Here is a 21,704-nt window from a genome sequence, read left to right on the forward strand (position 1 = left end):
ACAGGCATCACTACCATTAAAATAGATCAATAGAACCGTAGATAAATACCATAGATCAATAAAATAAATAGATCAATAAATAAGTACGGTGGGGAGGGGAAGGGGGTAGAGCAGAGAGAGGGAGTAGGGGCAACTGGGAGCAGAGGGAGAGGGAGGGCTTGGAATTGAATGAATACTCTACACTTGACCAAAACCGTATTAAAAAAAAAAATGAATGCCTGTTTCTGTTTGCAATTCAGAGTATATAATTCATGCTGAAATAACACAGTCAGGCTAGTTTTAAAGCAGTTTCTGTTAAAAGTGCCCCACAGTGGAGGAACATGACAGATTTATGGTTGCGTTAATGACCTACCTGATGGTTTTTTGATTTGGGATCTGCTACATCTGGTGGGAAAGCAACCTTAGTGTAGTCTGCACTCCAAACCAGTTTCCTCAATGTGTTCTCCTGAGAATGTATTCTACTGGGAAGAAACATGGTCAAGTGGAAAAATTATGGGCCGGAGTTAGAAGATGTGTGTCCTAATCCCGGCTCCTTCACTTGCCTGCTGCGTGACTTGGGATTGTGTAATTCAAGAAAATTATCTGTGCCTCAGTTCCTTCATTTGCAAAATGGGGATTCAAAGCCTGTAGTCCCTCCTCCTTAGAAGGCGAACCCCATGTGGAACATAATCATCTTGTAGTTCCCCCAGTGCTTAGTACAGTGCTTGGCACATAGTAAGTGCTTAACAAATAACATCGTTGTTATTATTAAAATTTAATCAGAGGGCCCTAAATTGTGTCCTTAAACTTGAATTTCAGAGGAGTGATGGAGGACAAGTCTTTGCTATAGCCTACTCTACTTCCCTCTCAGAATAATCATAAAATACACAACTCTTCCCCAAACAGCCTAAAGACTTTGGCATTTATCTAATCATAGTATCACTAGAACAAGGCAGAAATTTAGATGGGTAAACTGAGGCAGATGGTTTAGCCCACACTGATAAACTCATTTTTGTGCTTACTCTTCCCTGACCAATCAGAGAAGGGAGCCTCGCAATCAAAAAGGCAACTGACATTTGCAAAACGTACGGTGGCACAGTCAAATCTCAACCCATTCTCTATCCACTGTTCCGTCCACTATCCACCAAATCTGAGCATTCAGGTGCCTACGTCACGAAAATCTATTTTTACAGGGTGAAAAATTAAGCGTGACTTAAGAGTGGACTGCATCCAGTGGGTATTCAAGTTATACTACGTGATTTAATGGATGATGAGGACATAAATCTTTGACATGTTGCAAGGTCAATGTTGCATCTTCCCAACTACTTGTTAAGGGAAATGTTATGAACTAAGACAGTTTGTGTTTCCTCTTAACTGGAAATTGACCTTTTGCTGTTTCTTATAGGAGAACAGCAGGCCTAGCCTGACGGGTAGAGAACCAAACTGGCAGTTAGAAGTTTGACTCTGCCACCATCGAATTTTGGGGCTGTCCCTTCCTACCCCGTCCATTGTGAGGTGCCCCTTATTTAATGACTTGGAAACTGTCACCCTGGGAACAGTATTCATAATGAGAGACAAGTCAGTCAATCACTAGAGAACAAAGATGAGTCATCTAAATACTTCTACTACTAAAAATAATAATAATAAATGTGGTACTTTGTTAAGTCCTTACTTAGTGCCAGACAATTGTTTTAAGTGCTGAGGTGGATGCAAGCAAATCATGTTAGAGTTCGCAATCTTCCATCCCCATTTTACAGATGAGGTGACTGAGGCTTAGGGAAGTGAAAGTGATGTGTCCAAGGTCATACTGCCATTGTTCTTGTCCGTCTGTCTCCCCCGATTAGACTGTAAGCCCGTCGAACGGCAGGGACTGTCTCTATCTGTTGCCGACCTTGTTCATTCCAAGTGCTTAGTTACAGTGCTCTGCACATAGTAAGCGCTCAATAAATACTAGTGAATAAATGAATACTGCAGACAAGTGCAGAGCTGGGATTTAGAACGCGATCTTTTCTAACTCCCAGGCCGGTGCTCTATCCCTAGGCCTCGATCTCAGAGAGGATGTCCTCATTAGCCATTGTTCTTGAGACACTGGAACCACCCATCCTTCATGGGAAGATGTTGCATTCGGCCTTAAACAATAGCCTACTCCCAGACTCTAGCAAGTATTTTTAAAATTCCCAGGCTCAGATGGTCTACAGAATATGGTAACCATGAAGGGAAAAGCACTTGCCATGGCAAAGAAGCAGGAACATTCAGGTGACATTCAGGAACATTCAGGTGACAAACATTCAGGATTGACTTATTTTGCTCCCTTCTCTCCTAGATGACTACAAGTCAGAGCTGCGGGAGCAGTTGCCATTGATTGCTGGATCCGCAGCTGCCGGAGTGGTGTTTATCGTCTCATTGGTGGCCATTTCCATCGTTCTGTAGCAGGTACACTGCTGGCCCTCGGGCTCTGAGACTTTGCCTCCTCTCCTTTCTCCCCTAGGGATGGGGCGGGCTTCAGAGCTCCCCAGGAAATCAAATAAATATCTTATTACACAGACTGAGGCCAAGGGTTGGGCAACTTGAGAGCACTTGTTTAGTTGAGCCAGACAGATCCCTTCACCCTGAATGGGATAAGATCCAGGTTGAAACTGGATAAATTGGAATACAATTGGAATAAATTGAATAAATTGGAATACAATAAATTGGAATTGAGAGTCTCCTGTCCTGGTGATTCCAGACACCCCCCAAAACTAAGAGGCTTCTGAGATCTGACCCAATTCTTTTGCTCCCTTATCATTTCTACTGGTATCCAATGAAAAGTGGAACAGAAGAAACATTTAAAATTAGAAATTTTAGTCAAGAAAAATTTTGGAGGAGAGATATTGCAGAAAGCTCAGATACAGCCACCTCTCAATTTCCAAGATAATCCAGACCTGGAACTCCCACTAAGTTCATCCCCCTGCCTTCAGTGGGGTCAATCAGTAAACCCATCAAGGAAAGATCACTAGGAATGGAGACTACATGACCTTTATCTGTAGTCTGTTATTAATGCTTTATCATCCCACTAGATCAGGTGATTCCCTATGTCCAACCAAACCCTGTCACTGAAATTTAATTTAATTTCCTCCCATTGGGTCCCCTGTGAATGTGGAGAAAAACTGGTCTAACCAATAAAAAAAACCCTTCAAACACTCCTCTCCTCCACATGATTTGCTGCTGTCCTATGAGCCTTTCCACCTGGGCCTTAATCTCCAGCCTTTAATCACTGTGCCCCTGTGTTGTCAGTGATTGCTTCTAAAGCAGTCATGCCAGAAGTGGAAAATCCGGTAGGATCCCTGGTTTCCTGGGGGTTCGAGCACTTCCTTGCTTCGCTTTGTGCTATTTCCTGCCGGCAGCTCCCAGATTCTCCTCGCTTTAGGAAATCAAAATCCCTGCTCTACCTGCCAATGGAAATTTTATTCATATTAATGTCTGTCTCCCCCTCTAGACTGAAAGCTTGTTGTGGGCGGGGAATGTGTCTGTTACATTGCATTTTACTCTCCCAAGTCTTTAGTGCAGTGATCTGCACACAGTAAGCACTCAAAAAATACAATTGACTGACAATGGATGATGGGAACAGCGTTGATCCTTGAGCCACTACTGGGTATGAAACTGATAATTCATTCACGCAATTGTATTTATTGAACACTTACTGTGTGTAGATCACTGTACTAAGTGTTTGGGAGAGTACAATACAGTAATAAACAGTCCTTCCCTGCCCACAATGAGCTTAGGACCAATTCTCCTGGATCCTCTCCAGTTTCTCTACTTTTTCTTAAACAAATATATTTTAACTGAAACTCTCTTTAGGCAATTCCTAAATTGTTCAAGGAGTTCAAGGCCTCCTTTGATCTCTGACAGCCAACTGCTCTGCCCAGACCCAAAAACAGATGTGAGCAAACAGCTGTCTCCCTCTTTCTGAGTGGGTGGATGGTGGTCAGAGAGACTGGTAATAATAATGTTGGTATTTGTTACTATGTGCCAAGCACTGTTCTAAGTGCTGGGGTAGATACAAGGTCATCAGGTGGGACTCACAGTTTTAATCCCCATTTTACAGATGAGCTCGCTGAGGCCCAGAGAAGTGATGTGATGGGCCCAAAGTCACACAGCTGACAAGTGGCAGAGCTGGGATTAGAACCCATGACCTCTGACTCCCAAGCCCGGGCTCTTTTCACTAAGCTACCCTGGAGTCTAGAATTGGAATTTAAATGGCCAATCAGGCGAGCTAGATCAGCCTCCCCCGACCAGCCCTAGTTTGTGATTTCGCCCTTTCTCGAAGATGCCCCTCAGCCTGGGTCGGGGTGAAAGCTGCAAAGCTTTCCTGGGCCATTCTTCAATTAACACAGACCCATTTTCCGGTCTTTACAGGAAACGTGCTTACAGCAAAGAGGCCGTGTACAGTGATAAACTTCAACATTACAGCACTGGCCGAGGTGAGTTGAAGAAAAAGGTGCAAGATGGTGGGCTCCGGGGAGTGAATTTCTCTGAGGTCCTTATCCTCATGACCCATTCAAGGGGTCCCCTCAATGTTAGAAACCAACCTCTCTTTAAAGGAACATTGGTATATGGTATATGTTAAGTGGTTACGATGAGTCAAGCACTGCTCTAAGTACTGGGGAAGATACAAGCTAATTATGTTGGACACAGTCCCTGGCCCACATGGGGCTCACAGTCTTAAAACCCATTTTACAGATGAGGGAATTAAGGTCCAGAGGAGTGAAGTAACTTACCCAAGGTCACCCAGTAGACAAGTGGCAGAGACAGGATTAGAACCCAGGTCCTTCTGACTCCCAAGGCCTGTGCTGTATCCACTAGGCCCATGTGCATGTTACCCCACACACAGTCTCTCAGGTTTAAGCTTCAAAATGTTGAAATATATCACCACACAGTAAGTGCTTCATGAATGTCATAATTATATTGAAAGAGGTTGCATCTCCCATGAAGGGATTTTGGCTTTAAAGAGACCTGAGGCCTACTTCAAAATAATGGAGGGACAAAGTCTTGCTAGAAACCTACTGTCATTTTAACAACCGGAAGCTGACACTGGCAGTGGGCTTGGCTATTTGTTTTTAATGGTACTTATTAAGTTCTTACTGTGTGAGAGGGCACTGTACAAAGCAGTGGGGGTAAATTACAAGACAATCAGGTTGGACCATCCCTTATCGGCTCACGGTCTAAGTCACAGGGTGGAGGATTTAATCCTCATACTGCAGATGAGGTAGCCTGAGGTATCCAGCGGTTAAGTGACTTGCCAGGATCACACAGCAGACCAGTGTCAGGGTCTGGATCAGAATCCAGGTCCTCTGATTTCCCGAGTCCATCATCTTTTTCCAGAAAGCTACACTGTTTCCTCAAAGCTGGAAATGGATCCTGTGCGTAAGAGCATCCAGCATGTTCTTGGAAATGTGCTGCACCCCTGCCCCGTGTTTTTGCTGGTTGCCACTAGGGGCCCCTGCTGAAATGTTCCTGGCAGTGATCGGATAGCAAAGTGGCCCTGGCAAACCTCTAGCACTAATCAATAATAATGATAATAATTAATAATAATCATTATGGTATTTGTTGAATGCTTACTATGCTGCCAAGCACTATTCTAAGCAATAGGTAGATACAAGGTAATCAGGTAATCAGGTTCCCCCAATTAGATTGTAAGCCTGTCAAAAGGGCAGGGGACTGTTTCTATCTGTTGCCGACTTGTCCATTCCAAGTGCTTAGTACAGTGCTCTGCACATAGTAAGCGCTCAATAAATACTATTGAATGAATGAAAGGTTGGACCCAGTCCCTGTCCCATACAGGGCTCCAGGTCTTAATCCTCATTTTACAGATGAGGTAACTGAGGCACAGATAATTTAAGTGACTTGCCCTAGGTCACGCAGCAGAGAAGCAGCGTGGCTCAGTGGAAAGAGCACGGGCTTGGGAGTCGGAGGTCATGAGTTCGAATCCCAGCTCTGCCACTTGTCAGCTGTTCGACTGTGGGCAAGTCACTTCACTTCTCTGTGCCTCAGTTACCTCATCTGTAAAATGGGGATTACCTGTGAGCCTCACGTGGGACAACCTGATTACCCTGTATCTCCCCCAGCGCTTAGAACAGTGCTCGGCACATAGTAAGTGCTTAACAAATACCAACATTATTATTATTATCTAACTCCCAGGTCCGTGCTCTTTCCACTAAGCCACACTGCTACTATTTACCGATTACCTGACTCATTGCAGTTTCTAGGTCTTGAACTCTCAGAACCGAGACTAGTCTTCAGTTCTTGAAAGGAGACTCTATCACTGATAATTTTTAGAATTATCCATTGGGTTCCTGGAGGGTCTAGGTGACATTTCTGATGGAAAGTGCTTGGTCTTTGGAATCTGATGACTACTCAAGCAGGGCTCAGGACTCTAAGTTGGCATCCTGAATGTTCGGAATATGGATGGAGGGGGCAAAATCCCATTCTCAACAATATTCAGTGAGAAGCAGCATGGAGTAGTGGATAGAGCATGGGACTCAGAAGGACTTGGGTTCTACCCCCGGCTCCACCACATGTCTGCTGTGTGACCTTGGGTAAACCACTTCCCTTCTCTGGGCCTCATTGGTAAAATGGGGATTATGCCTGTGATCCCCATATGGGACAGGGACTGTGTCCAACCTGACTTGTTTGTATCCACCCCAGCGCTCAGTACAGTGCCTGGCACTTAGTAAGCACTTAACAAATACCATCATTATTATTACGATGATGATTTTTAGCCGAGATAAATAAGGGAATGGAAAAGAGATCTGGGATTGTTGCCGTATCACTGTAGTTTTCTCCCTGAAACTCCCTATCTAAAAAGTGACATGACTTGTCACTTTTGTTCCAGCTCTTTTCATCTCTATGTAAATTGTTTTCAGGCACAGAAATTCTGCTCAGGCTGGCGATCTGTGCCTGACACACTTTTTTGATAGTGTTTAAGGCTCCGATCACACAGTCAAAGTAATGCGGGTCTGGCAGTGGCCTTCAGGAGTCTCTTCTTCTTCAAATGCCGTTAAGTCATTTCTGCCCCAAACGATTCCATGGACACACCCTCTTCAGAATGTCCCATCTTCTGTTGCTCAGATATGTGTAACCATTGAGTTTTCTTGATAAAGATACGAAAGTGGTCGTATTGCCTTCTTCCGCACAGTAAAAACATGAGTTTCTGCCATTCTCTTGAATTGACATTTTGATCACTTGACCATCTGCCTTTGACTCTTTCTCATGCCGCTGCTGCCCAGCACAGGTGAATAGACTTCATCTGAAGCTACAGCTTAGACCTTTCCATCATGGGTAGCCCTATGTGGGATAGTTCTGAGCTTCATCAGTGTACGCAAACTCTCCTGTCATGAAAAGGCATCCATCCATCTACTATTATTATTAATAGTAATACTATTATGGTATTCGTAAAGCACCTACTGTGTGCCAGTCACTGTACTAAGCACTGGGGTGGATACAAGCAAATCGAGATGGACACAGTCCCTGTCCCACGTAGAGCTCGCAGTTTCAATCCCCATCTTTCAGATGAGATAATTGAGGCACAGAGAAGTGAAGTGACTTGCCCTAAGTCACATAGTAGACAAATGGCAGAGGGGGAATTAGAACTCATGACCTCCTGACTTCCAGGCCCGGGCTCTATCCACTATGCCATGCCTCTTCTCTTACTAAACCTATTTGCTTCCATCTTTGTAGAGCAATATCTATCCTATTACCCAGCTATCTCCCCAACCTTCCTTGAATATAATAGTGATGGTAATAATAATGGTATTTAAGTGCTTACTATATGCCAAGCATTGTACATATGGGGGTAGATACAAGATAATCAGGTCCTGGGACTCACAGTCTAATTAGGAGGGAGAGCAGTTATTGAATTCCCATTTTACAAATGAGGGAAGTGAGGCAGAGAGAAGCAAAATGACTTGCCCAAGGCCACATAGGCAGATAATTCAGCGGCCAAGATTAGAACCCATGTCCTCTGACTCCCAGGCCCGTGCCATTGTCCACCGTTACACATAGCTTTATGTACTGTTCCAGTACCTACCACCTAAATTTTCTGGGACATTCTTCCTTCAGTATTATCTCACCCAAATCCCTCCTGCGGCACTTGCCCATTTCTCCTTGTCTTCTCTTCTTTGGAGATGAAGAGGAGATGAGAGCGTGGGGCTAATGGTTCTTAAATAGTGAAGGAGAAGGAGGTATGGAAGGAAGGATGAAACCTTCTGATGTGTGGCTAATTCAGAGAAATGCTGCTAAGCCCCAGGCCTATTCTGACAAAGAGTCAAGGACTATTTGCTCCCTCTCCCTTCGGGACCAGAATGTCTTTGACTGTTTCTGAGAGTGTGATGACACTCTCCCTCTTGATTAAGATGCAAGGGGCAAAAAGAAAGGGGCCGATGAGGGCTTTCTGGAGAGAGGTCAGTGCACTGGGGGGAGGCAGGGAGAAGCCAGTGGAAGAGACAAAGAGGAGTAGCAGCAAGGCAAAAATGCAGAAATATTTCTGTACAGTGCCAATCACTGTACTATGCGCTACGGTGGATACAAGCAAATTGGGTTGGACCCGGTCTTGGTCCCACATGAGGCTCACAATCTCAATCCCCATTTTAACAGATGAAGTAACTGAGATACAGAGAAGTGAAGCGATTTGCCCAGGGATACACAACAGACTTGTGGCAGAGCCAGAATTAGGACCCAGGTCCTTTGACTCATAGGTCTGTGCTCTATCCACTAAGCCATGCTGCTTCTCCATGACTCTTGTCTTTCATTCAATAGTATTTATTGAGCGCTTACTATGTGCAGAACACTGTAATGAGTGCTTGGAATGCACAATTCGGGAACAGACTTGTGTGGGCAACAGGCCTCTGAGGAAGCCCAAACCCCACAGCATCTCTGTCCATATCCTTATACTCTGTGGCTTCCCCATCGATTATTTATTTATTGCTCCTTACTCAATTGGAAGCTCCTTGAGGACAGGGATCATGTCTTCCAACTCTACTGTACTGACTTTCCCAAACTCTTATTAAAGTGCTCTTCACACAATAAGTGATCAATAAATATCAATAAATCAAGTGATTGATTTGTTCCCTCCAGTTCCTTAGACTGTGACCCGGCATTGTGCAGGGATTGTCTCTATCTGTTGCCGAATTGTACATTCCAAGCGGTTAGTACAGTGCTCTGCACGTACTAAGTGCTCAATAAATACTACTGAATGAATGAATGAATGAATGACTGTGAGCCCGTTGTAGGACAGGGACTGTATCTCTACTGAGGGGCAAGGAGAATGGTTCTACTGAGAACCTCCTCTCTACCCCCATTGTACAGATGAGGAAACTGGGGCACAGAAAAGTGACTTACCTGTGGTCACACAGCAGGCAAGTGGCAGAGCGGGATTAGAACCCAGGTCTTCTGACTCTGAAGTAAAGGACAGGACTGGCTAATGTGTCACTGAGCCGTGAAGCTTGGCTGGTTTGGCTGAGATGAAAATGCCTCCTGATGCCCATTCGAGTAAAATCAAAATCCAGGACCAAGCCCAGCATGGTGCAGCATAAAATCGTGGGCTGAATATTTATTCCCTGAATCACAATCACATTGACCACAGGACCTGTCTTGGCACCCGGCCCCCTTTCTGCCTTTGATTTTACTTTGACATTTAAATTTGTTTTCCCCAGGGTGTTGTTTTCTCCAATGTGTATATCAATACCTATGATTTTCAACCATAACACTGTTCTAGGTTTGATTTGTGTTTGATCATGACAGTTGCTACAGTCACTTGGATGCCAAGTTGTGACAGTTAATGGCTAATAGTGGTAATAAATAAAATAACTTGGTATAATTGCAAGCTGTTGGCTTTGGATACTGCCATCGATACGGAAGGGTTGAACGCGTTTCAGGGACCCAGGGACGGGACGGGGCCAGAGGAATCAAAGGAGTCGGTGTCCCGGGAGTCCGGCAAAGAGATTTATTTTCTTTCAGGCCCCGGTTTGGGAGAAGTAGGAGGGTGCCTTAGGAGGATGGGGTGGAAATGATCACAAGCCGTTACCTGGAAATGATCACAAGATTTTTGCTCTCGACGTTCACGGTCTGAAACTCTTTCTGGGCTGCTGAAATGAGGTGGCAGATTGGATCTGGCTGGTCCCACAGAGACCAGCTGAATGGTGCCGAGCTAACACAAGCTGAAAACATTTCACCCAATTCACATCCGTCCAAAGACACGTCCCCCCTCATCCCACACAGATCGGGACTAGTGTTGTGCATTTTGATGCGACTCACTCTGGAGAGACACGAAAGCATTTGGTTCATTCATTGAGTCAGTTGTATTTATTGAGCGCTTACTGTGTGCAGAGCGCTTAGCTTAATACAGCTGAAGTGGATGGGGTAATGGATAGAGGACATGCCTGGGAGTCAGAGGTTGTGGGTTTTGATCCCGGCTCCATCACTTGTCTGCCGTGTGACCTGGGGCAAGTCACTTCACTTCCTCTGTGCCTCAGTTACCTCAACTGGAAAATGGGGATTAATAATAATAATAATAATAATAATAATGTTGGTATTTGTTAAGTGCTTACTAGGTGCAGAGCACTGTTCTAAGTGCTGGGGTAGATACAGGGTAGTCAGGTTGTCCCACATGAGGCTCATATTGTTAATCCCCATTTTACAGATGAGGGAACTGAAAAGTTAAGTGACCTACCTACAGTCACACAGCTGACAAGTGGCAGAGCAGGGATTCGAACGCATGACCTCTGACTAAGCCTGGGAGCCCTATATGGGACAGGGACTGTGTCCAACTCGATTTGCCTGGGTCCACCCCAGCACTCAGTACAATGTCTGGCATATAGTAAGTGTTTAATACCATTATTATTATTATCATTATGAGGTAAAAAGATTCATTCATTCAGTAGTATTTATTAGAGAAGCAGCGTGGCTCAATGACAATAGCCCGGGCTTGGAAGTCAGAGGTCATGGGTTCGAATCCCGGCTCTGCCACTTGTCAACTGTTTGACTGTGGGCAAGTCACTTAGCTTCTCTGTGCCTCAGTTACCTCATCTGTAAAATGGAGATGAAGACTGTGAGCCTCACGTGGGACAACCTGATTACCCTGATTCTATCCAAGTGCTTAGAATAGTAAGCGCTTAACAAATACCAACGTTATTATTTTTATTAAAAAGGGGGCAGAGCCCCATTCAAACACTCTCTGCTTTGCTTCTCACAAGGTCCTTTTCTGGTACTATTCACAGAAAGCCGCTGCCAACTAGAAGTAGTAGAAGTGGTAGTTGTATTAGGAGTAGGAATAGTAGTAGATTAGTAGTAATAATAATAAAAATATTGGTATTTGTTAAGTGCTTACTATGTGCAGAGCACTATTCTAAGCGCTGGGGTAGATACAGGGTCATCAGGTTGTCCCACGTGAGGCTCACAGTTAATCCCCATTTTACAGATGAGGTAAGTGAGGCACAGCGAAGTGAAGTGACTTGCCCACAGTCACACGGGTGACAAGCGGCAGAGCCGGGAGTCGAACCCGTGACCCCTGACTCCGAAGCCCGGGCTCTTTCCACTGAGCCAGCAGTAGGAGACTAATAATAATAATAATAATAATGTTGGTATTTGTTAAGCGCTTACTATGTGCCGAGCACCGTTCTAAGCGCTGGGGTAGATATAGGGGAATCAGGTTGTCCCACGTGGGGCTCACAGTCTTAATCCCCATTTTACAGATGAGGGAACTGAGGCACAGAGAAGTTAAGTGACTTGCCCACAGTCACACAGCTGACAAGTGGCAGAGCTGGGATTCGAACTCATGAGCCCTGACTCCAATAGTAGTACTAGTTGTAGCAATAGTAGAAGTTAAATGACTTGGCCAAAGTCACACAGCTGACAAGTGGTAGAGCCAGGATTAGAACTCATGACCTCTGACTCCCAAGCCCGGACTCTTTCCACTGAGCCACACTGAAAGTTCGCTCTAGTAGCAGTTGTAGTAGTGGTAGTTATAGTAGGGGTAGTAGCTGTAATTAGCAGTTGTGATAAAAGTAGTACTAGTTGTAGCAGTAGCAGTTGTAATTATAGTAGGGAAGCAGCGTGGCTCAGTGGCAAGAGCCCGGGCTTGGGAGTCAGAGGTCATGGGTTCGAATCCCAGCTCTGCCACTTGTCAGCTGGGTGACTGTGGGCAAGTCACCTTACTTCTCTGTGCCACAGTTCCCTCATCTGTAAAATGGGGATTAAGACTGTGAGCCTCACGTGGGACAACCTGATTCCCCTGTATCTACCCCAGCGCTTAGAACAGTGCTCTGCACATAGTAAGCGCTTAACAAATACCAACATTATCATTATTAGTAGTAGTACTAGTTGTAGCAATAATAGTAGTAGCAGTTGTAATTATATTAGTACTAGGTGTGGCAATAGTAGTAGTAGCAGGTATGATAATAATAATAATAATGTTGGTATTTGTTAAGCACTCACTTTGTGCAGAGCACTGTTCTAAGCTCTGGGGTAGACACAGGGGAATCAGGCTGTCCCACTTGGGGCTTACAGTATTAATCCCCATTTTACAGATGAGGGAACTGAGGCACAGAGAAGTTAAGTGATTTGCCCACAGTCACACAGCTGACAAGTGGCAGAGCGGGGATTTGAGCCCATGACCTCTGACTCCAAAGCCCGTGCTCTTTCCACCGAGCCACGCTGTTTCTTAATAGAAGTAATAGCAATAGAAGTACTAGTTGTAGCAATAGTAATAGTAGCGACTGTAAAAGAATCGGCGTGGTTCATGGGAAAGAGCCCAGCCTTGGGAGTCAGAGGCCGTGGGTTCTAATCCCGGCTCCTCCATCTGCCAGCTGTGTGACTTTGGTCAGGTCACTGCACTTCTCTGTGCCTCAGTTCCCTCATCTGTAAAATGGGGATTAAAACTGTGAGCCCCACGTGGGACAACCTGATCACCTTGTATCTTCCAGCGCTTAGGACGGTGCTTTGAACATAGGAAGCGCTTAACAAATACCAGCATTCATTTATTTATTTATTTAGAGTAGCGCTAGGTGTAGTAGATTAATAGTGAGAGCAGTAGCAGTTGTAGGAGTGGTGATTACGGTAGTAGCAGTGATAGTGGAAACAGTAGGAGTAACAGCGGTCGTAACGGCAGTTTTAGTAGAAGTAGCAGCGAGAGCAGAAATAGTAGTATTAGTAATGAAAGGAGCAGTGCGGCTCAGTGGAAAGAGCTGGGCCATGGGAGTCAGAGGTCATGGGTTCGAATCTCGCCTCTACCACTTGTGTGCTGTGTGACTTTGGGCAAGTCACTTCACTTCTCTGGGCCTCAGTGACCTCACCTGGAAAATGGGGACATAGACTGTGAACCCCACGTGGGACAACGTGATGACCTTCTATCTCCCCCAGCGTTTAACAAATAGCATTATTATGAGAGGCGGTTTGGCTTAGTGGAAAGAGCCCGGGCTTGGGAGTCAGAGGTCATGGGTTCGAATCCTGGCTCTGCCCCTTACTAGCTGTGTGACTTTGGGCGAGTCACTTAACTTCTCTGTGCCTCAGTTACCTCATCAAGAAAATAGGGATAAAGACTGTGAGCCCCACATGGGACAACCTGATCACCTTGTATCTGCCCCAGTGCTTAAAACATTGCTTGGCACACAGTAAGCGCTTAACAAATGCCATCATTATTATCATCATTATTATTAATGATAGGAATTGTAATAGCTGTAGTATTAATCACTGTAGAAGTAGATAATTTCTCAGTGCCTCAGTTACCTCATCAGGAAAATAGGGATGAAGACTGTGAGCCCCATGTGGGACAAACTGATTACCTTGTACCTCCCCAGTGCTTAGTATAGTGCTTGGCACATAGTAAGTGCTTAACAAATGCCATCATTATTATCATTATTATTATATTTATAGTAGTAGTAGCTCTCAGGGTTGCACATAGAGAGTTTTCAGTCCTCTACCAGACTTGACTACGGGAGGGAGAGTCAAGCAGGGGCCTGTCCATTCCATTCCTAGCTTGGCCACTGGCTAAGGAGTGGAAGGGAATCTGCTACAAGTCAAAACTCACCTGTGCTGAGCAGCAGCGGCATGGGAGAGGGTCGAGGGTGGAACTTAGGTTTGTTAAGTGCTTACTGTGTGCCGAGCACTGTACTAAGCACTGGAGTAGACACAGGGTAATCAGGTTGTCCCACGTGGGGCTCACAGTCTTCATCCCCATTTTACAGATGAGGGAACTGAGGCCCAGAGAAGTGAGGTGACTTGCCCACAGTCACACAGCTGACGGGTGGCGGAGCCGGGATTAGAACCCATGGCCCCTGACTCCTAAACCCGTGCTCTGTCCACTGAGCCACGCTGCTTCTCTAAACCACTTCCTTATTTTTGCCAAGAAAACTCTATGGATTCATTAGCAGAGTGATTACAGATGAAGAACGGGGCGTTCTGGGAGAGATGTGTCCACGGTGTTGCTATGGGTTGGACAAGACTCAACAGCATAAGACAACAACAAACAGTAGTAGTATTAGTAGTAATAATAATAATGATGGTATTCGTTAAGTTCTTACTATGTGCCAAGCACTGTTCTAAGTGCTAGGATGGATACAAGGTAATCAGGTTGTCCGAAGTGGGGCTCACAATCTCAATCCCCATTTTCCAGATGAGGGGACTGAGGCACAGAGAAGTGAAGCGACTTGTCCAAGGTCACACAGCTGACAAGTGACAGATCCAGGTTTAGAACCCACGTCCTCAGACTTCCAGGCCCATGCTCTTGCCACTAGGCCATGCTGCTTGGTAGTAATAATATTGTGTTTTTATTACTAGTAGTTGTAGTAGTAATAATTGTGGAATTTGTTAGACATTCACTATGTGTCAAGCAATGTACTAAGCGCTAGGGTAGATACAAGATAATCAAGTCCCACGCGTGGCTCAGTGGAAAGAGCCTGGGCTTGGGAGTCAGAGGTCATGGGTTCAAATCCCAGCTCTGCCACGTGTCAGCTGTGTGACTGTGGGCAAGTCACATAACTTCTCTGTGCCTCAGTTACCTCATCTGTAAAATGGGGATTAACTGTGAGCCTCACGTGGGACGACCCGATTACCCTGTATCTACCCCAGTGCTTAGAACAGTGCTCTGCACATAGTAAGTGCTTAACAAATACCAACATGAGGATTATAGTCTAAATAGGAGGGAGAACAGATATTGAAGCCCCATTTTACAGATGAGGCAACTGATGCCCAGAGAAGTTAACTGAATTGTCCAAGGTCACACAGCAAGCAAGTGGCAGAGGTGGGTGGGCATTCAGGGCCTCTGACTTCCAGGCCTGTGCGAGTAGTTATAGGAGGAGGAGGAGGAGGAGGAGGAGGAGTGGAAGTTGTTGTAATAATAATAATAATGTTGGTATTTGTTAAGTGTTTACCATGTGCAGAGCACTGTTATAAGCGCTGGGGAAGACACAAGGGAATCAAGTTGTCCCACGTGGGGCTCACAGTCTTAATCCCCATTTTACAGATGAGATCACTGAGGCACATAGAAGTTAAGTGACTTGCCCACAGTCACACAGCTGACAAGTGGCAGAGCCGGGAGTCAAACCCATGATCTCTGACTCCCAAGCCCGGGCTCTTTCCACTGAGCCACGCTGCTTCTCATAATAGCTGTAGTAGTAGCCACATTTACTGAGCACCCCTCGACGCAGTGCCCTGTACTCGACCTTTGAAGAACAGACTTAAGAGGCACATTCACTGCCTACAAGAGTTTGCTCTCTAATGGAGGAGACGAATTTAAAAATCTTTACCACTGGAATGGTCGAAATTAATCAGCAAATGCATTTATAGCTATTGAAAGCCAATATCTGAGATCGCACAATGGCCGGGAGCAGAGCTGGGCCTAGAATGCAGATCTCCCGACTCCCAGACCTGTACACTTCCACTAGGACACGTTGGAAATGGCTTCGGGATCTCTGGCGGGATCAAATGAGGTTCTCTAGTGTAGGGAACGGTGCTGCTGGATCCAAAGCTGCTCCTAGGTCCTTTGCGGCAGAGCCGAGAGGCCCCGGGTGACTATCCCCAAAACGATACAGTCATTAAAGATAGGAGATCCAAGTCACATTGCTTAGAACAGTGTGTGGCATGCAAAAAACACTCAATTATGATCATTGATCGATCAGTTCCTTAGGCTCCCCAGCTGCATCAGAGCACCTACGACCCAGATATAAATAGCCGTAGCTAGGACTATCTTGGACATTGATTCTATTCTTCTGTTTCCAGTTTGTCAGGCTACTGTAACTCCAGAGCGGAAAAGGATTAGAAATCAGCCCGTGATTGTGGGCATTGATGACAAAGGTCAAAGAAGACCCTCCAATTAAAGTTGAAACTGTCACCGAAGGTTTATAGACGCAGGTTTGCGGGGGCTTTTTCCAGTGAGGTTCCTGGGGAGGTCTGGGTTGAAGGTGTTGGACTTCCTGCAGCTTTTTAATAAAAGGTGTTGAGCCGGATTCTTCCAGGATTTAGACAGTTGGCTCTCTTTCTTCAGCAAACTAGATGTTTTCAGGCTTCTAAGATGCTATTTAGCAAGTTTCTCCTTCAGCCCAGTGGTTGGTACATTTGGTTTCCAATCAGGGCCTCAGTGAAACTATCCACAACTCTGTGATCTCCAGGGTTTCCAGAGATGCTGCCTCCGGGGAGATGCTCAGGGAGAAGGACCTTTGCTTTATGTGTTCGTTAATTTTTGATTTGTCATTTATTTTGATTTGATAGGTGAAGCACTGGGGTAGATTCAAGGTAATCAGGTCGGACAGAGTCCCTGTCCCACATGGGGCTCACGTCAAAATATTGACTGTTTTACAGTAGAGGGAACTGAGGCACAGAAAAGTTAATTTTTTATGGTATTTGTTAATCGATCAATGGGTCAATCAATGGTATTTATTGAGGGCTTACTGTGTGCAGACCACTGTACGAAGCGCTTGGGAGAGTACAACCCAGTAGAATTGGTAGACACCTTTCCTGCAATGCTCCGGACAGAGAACAGGCTCAATAAGTACGATTGAATGAATGATTGAATGAATGACCCACCAAGGTCCTGCTTTCAGACTAGATGGTAGGACGACTCTTGCTTGCCCCCTCTTTTTCATCACAGCGTGACTCAGTGGAAAGAGCCCGCGCTTGGGAGTCAGAGGTCATGGGTTTTAATCCTGGTTCCGCCGCTTGCCAGCTGTGTGACTTGGGGCAAGTCACTTCACTTCTCTGTGCCTCAGTTACCTCATCTGTAAAATGGGGATTAAAACTGTGAGCCCCATGTGGGACAGCCTTACCACTTTGTATCTCCCCAGTGCTTAGAGCAGAGCTTTGCCCATAGTAAGCTCTTAGCAAATACCGCCATCATCATTATTATTATTATTATCACGGACAACACCAGCTGCTGCAGTTGTTGTTCTCGCCACCGTCTCTGCCACAGAGGCATGAGTTGGCGTCATAAGTCAGCCACACATCACCCCACTGTGCCAAAGATTCCCATCCACAACCTTGTAATAATGATAATAATAGTAACAATGGCATTTGTTAAGCCCTTACTATGTGCCCGGCACTGTCCTAAGAGCTGGGGTAGATACAAGGTAATCAGGTGGTCCCACTTGGGGCTCACAGTCTTCATCCCCATTTTACAGATGAGGTAACTGAGGCACAGAGAAGTGAAGTGACTTGCCCAAAGTCACCCAGCTGACAAGCGGCAGAGCTAGGATTAGAATCCACGACCTCTGACTCCCAAGCCAGGGCTCTTTACACTATTCCACACTGCTTTTGTGGTTACTTAACTACAGTAGTTACATAACTAGTAGTTACTTAAGGCTGTGAGCCCCATGTGGGACAGGGACTGTATCCAACCTGATCATCTTGAATCTACACCAGTTTGGTAATAATAATAATTGTGGTGTTTGGTAAGTGCTTACTATGTGCCAAACACTTTTCTAAGTGCTAGGGAAGACACACGGTAATCAAATTGGACCCAGTCCCTGTCCCACATGGGGTTCACAGTCTTAATCCCCATTTTGCAGATGAGGTAAGTGAGAAGTGAAGTGATTTGCCCAAGGTAACACAGCAGACATGTGGCAGAACCAGGATTAGAACCTGCATCCTCTGACTCCCAGGCCCGTGCTCTTTCACTAGGCCATGGTACTTCCGATGCTTAACGCAGTATCTTACACGGAGTAAAATGCTTCACAGGTACCATGGAAAGAGCACGGGTTTGGGAGTCAGAGGTCATGGGTTCGAATCCCCGCTCTGCCACTTGTCAGCTGTGTGACTGTGGGCAAGTCACTTCACTTCTCTGGGCCTCAGTGACCTCATCTGTAAAATGGGGATTAACTGTGAGCCCCACGGGGGGCAACCCGATGACCCTGTATCTACCCCAGCGCTTAGAACAGTGCTCTGCACATAGTAAGCGCTTAACAAATACCGACATTATTATTATTACCATTAATTATCAGTTACAAGGCCCCCAAGGTTATCTCTTTAGAGTTCATTCATCCCATAGTATTTATTGAGCGCTTACTATGTGCAGAGCACTGTACTAAGCGCTAGGAATGTACAAATCGGCAACGGATAGAGACAGTCCCTGCCCACTGATGGACTTATAGTCTACGGGGGAGACAGACAAAAACAATAGCAATAAATAGAATCAAGGGGATGAACATCTCATTAAAACAATAGCAATAAATAGAATCAAGGTGATGTACAGCTCATCAACAAAATAAATAGGGTGATGAAAATATATACAATTGAGCGGTCGAGCACAGTGCTGAGGGGTGCTAGACTCATGGTAAGGTCTGATGGACCACGGGTAGGTGGGATTCGGGAGCAAGCTCTACCTACCCCAAGCAGAGTGCAAGAGCCAGGGCAGGAGAATCTTGATTCCCACCTATATCCACCCCCTAATACACTTCACATTCACCTCTTGTAGGTCTGTCTATCCACTGTCGCAGATAACAATGATAATAATAATTGTGGTATTCGATAAGTGCTTACTCTGTGCCAGGCACTGTACTCATTTCTGGTGTGAGAAGCAGCGTGGCTCAGTGGAAAGAGCACAGGCTTGGGAGTCTGAGATCATGGATTCGAATCCCGGCTCTGCCACTTGTCAGCTGTGTGACTGTGGGCAAGTCACTTAATTTCTCTGTGCCTCAGTTACCTCATCTGTAAAATGGGGATTAAGACTGTGAGCCTCACGTGGGACGACCTGATTAACCTGTATCTACCCCAGCGCTTAGAACCGTGCTCTGCACGTAGTAAGCGCTTAACAAATAGCAACATTATTATTACAAGCTACTCAGGTGGGACCCAGTCCCTGTCCCACTTGGGGTTCACAGTCTCATTCCCTATTTTACAGTTGAGGTTACTGAGGCAAAGAGAAGTGAAGTGACTTGCCCAAGGTCACCCAGCGGAGAAGTGTCAAAGCACAGATGAGAACTCGTGACTTTCTGAGTCCCAAGTCTATGCTATTCATGCAATAGTATTTATTGAGCGCTTTCTATGTGCAGAGCACTGTACTAAGCACTTGCAATGTGCAATTCGGCAACAGAGACAATCCCTGTCTCTAAAAAGAGAAGCAACGTGGCTCAGTGGCAAGAGTCCAGGCTTGGGAGTCAGAGGTCGTGGGTTCTAACCCCGACTCTGCCACTTGCCAGCTGTGTGACTTCGGGCAAGTCACTCAACTTCTCTGTGCCTCAGTTACCTCATCTGTAAAATGGGGATGAAAACTGTGAGCCCCATGTGGGACAACCTGATCACCTTGTATCCCCCCCAGCGCTTAGAACAGTGTTTTGCACATAGTAAGTGCTTAACAAATACAAATACCATTATTAATCCCTGCCCATTGACGGGCTTACAGTCTAATCGATCCACTGCGCCATAGTGATCTCCCCTTGCTGGGGTCTGGGATGGTGCTATTCCCCCCAGGTGGCACCTCAGTGGCACCTCTTTGGCTCCCTGTTGGTCCTTAAGGATTCTACGCCCGCACGGTCTTTTACACCCTATACCTTTACTCTTGGAGAAGAATAGTCCTGGGCCTTCCCTGGACCACAGTTCCTGGGGAGGAACTCTGTTCCCTCTAGAAGAGAAGAGAAGAGGGGATATTCAATCACCTTGCCCCCTCACTGATTCCTGTTACCGATTTGTACATTCCAAGCGCTTAATACAGTGCTCTGCACATAGTAAGCGCTCAATAAATACTATTGAATGAATGAACTCTAAAGAGATAACCTTGGGGGCCTTGTAACTAATAATTATGGTAATAATAATAATGTTGGTATTTGTTAAGCGCTTACTATGTGCAGAGCACTGTTCTAAGTGCTGGGGGTAGATACAGGGTCATGTGGGACAACCTGATTACCCCGTATCTACCCCAGCACTTAGAACAGTGCTCTGCACATAGTAAGCGCTTAACAAATACCAACATTATCATTATTATTATTAACTCATCTAAACTCTTCAGCCAGGTTTCTCCACTCCTTCATGCTCTCCTAATCATGACAATAATTATGGTTCTTGTTGAATGTTTATTATGTACCAAGCACTGTTCTAAATGTTGGGGTCGATACAAGTTAATCAGGTTGGACACAGTCCCTGTCACACATAGGTCTCACATTCTTAATCCCCATTTTACAGATGAGGTAACTGAGGCCCAGAGAAGTGAATTGCTTTGCCCAAGGTCACACAGCAGACATATGGTCATGCTTAATGGATAGAGCATGGGTCTGGGACTCAGGAGGTCCTGTCCTCCAACCCTGTCTCTGCCACATGTCTACTGGGTGACCTTGGGCAAGTCACTTCATTTCTCTGTGCCTCAGTTACCTCATCTGAAAATGGGGGTTGAGACTGTGAGCCTTATGTGGGACAGGGACTGTGTCCAACCCAATTAGCTTGTATCCAACCCCATGCTCACTATAATGCCTGGCATATAGTAAGCGCTTAACGAATATCACCATCACTATTATCATTACTATTATTAGTAGTGATAATAAGTTTCCGAGCCACATGGGGGACAGGGAGTGTGTCCAACCTGATTAACGTCTATTCAATTCAATATCTGTATTTATTGAGCACTTATTGGGTGCAAAGCATTATCTACCCGGGCACTTAGAACAGTGCTTGGCACATTGTAAGTGCTTAACAAGTACCATAATTATTATTATTAATGTAGCAACCCCTATTCAGCAATTGTACCAGGCTTACACATAGATGCATTTACAATCCATACACATCTCTGCTAGTCACACAACCCGCTCCAGTTCTTCCCATAATTACAGATTCAGTCAACTGAATTTTTGAGTGCTTACTGTGTGCACAGCCCTGTTCTAAGTGCTTGGGAGAGCACCTATCATAATAACAGAGTTGGTAGACCAATTCCCACCCACAATGAGCTTAGAGTCTAGAGGGAAATATTACAAAAAAATTATCACGAGCATGATGCTGTCTTAAGAAAGGGAATGCAAGCTTCCCAGAACCTGCTTTCAAATTTTAGCTCTATTCCTACTTACCCTCAACCTGATTTCTTCTAGGTCAACCCCCTTTACTTTCAGGTCCTGGCTCTGTCGGCCCGAGCTAATTTTCATGGCCAATAGAATCACTCGCTAAGTGATGCTGCAGTTCGCTGTGGCATAACTTTATTCAATTTTTAATGTTTTGATCAATTATATGCGTTTGGGTCGTGCTCCCATGGAGTTCTTTGAAATCCAGGCCGGGTCCCAGCCAGA

The 21,704-nt window shown here is 45.4% G+C and overlaps 1 protein-coding gene across 1 annotated transcript in view; it reads left to right on the forward strand.

Moving 5' to 3' along the window:
* EPHB1 (EPH receptor B1) overlaps positions 1–21,704 on the forward strand; it is a 652,092-nt gene that overhangs the window by 514,855 nt on the left and 115,533 nt on the right. The window contains 4 exon segments of the mRNA XM_029062965.2: positions 958–964; positions 2,303–2,405; positions 2,603–2,608; positions 4,375–4,439. Coding sequence (XP_028918798.1) covers positions 958–964; positions 2,303–2,405; positions 2,603–2,608; positions 4,375–4,439 — 181 coding nt within the window.

This window comes from Ornithorhynchus anatinus, chromosome 1 (genome assembly GCF_004115215.2).
Source record: "Ornithorhynchus anatinus isolate Pmale09 chromosome 1, mOrnAna1.pri.v4, whole genome shotgun sequence".
In the NCBI taxonomy this organism is placed as follows: domain Eukaryota; kingdom Metazoa; phylum Chordata; class Mammalia; order Monotremata; family Ornithorhynchidae; genus Ornithorhynchus; species Ornithorhynchus anatinus.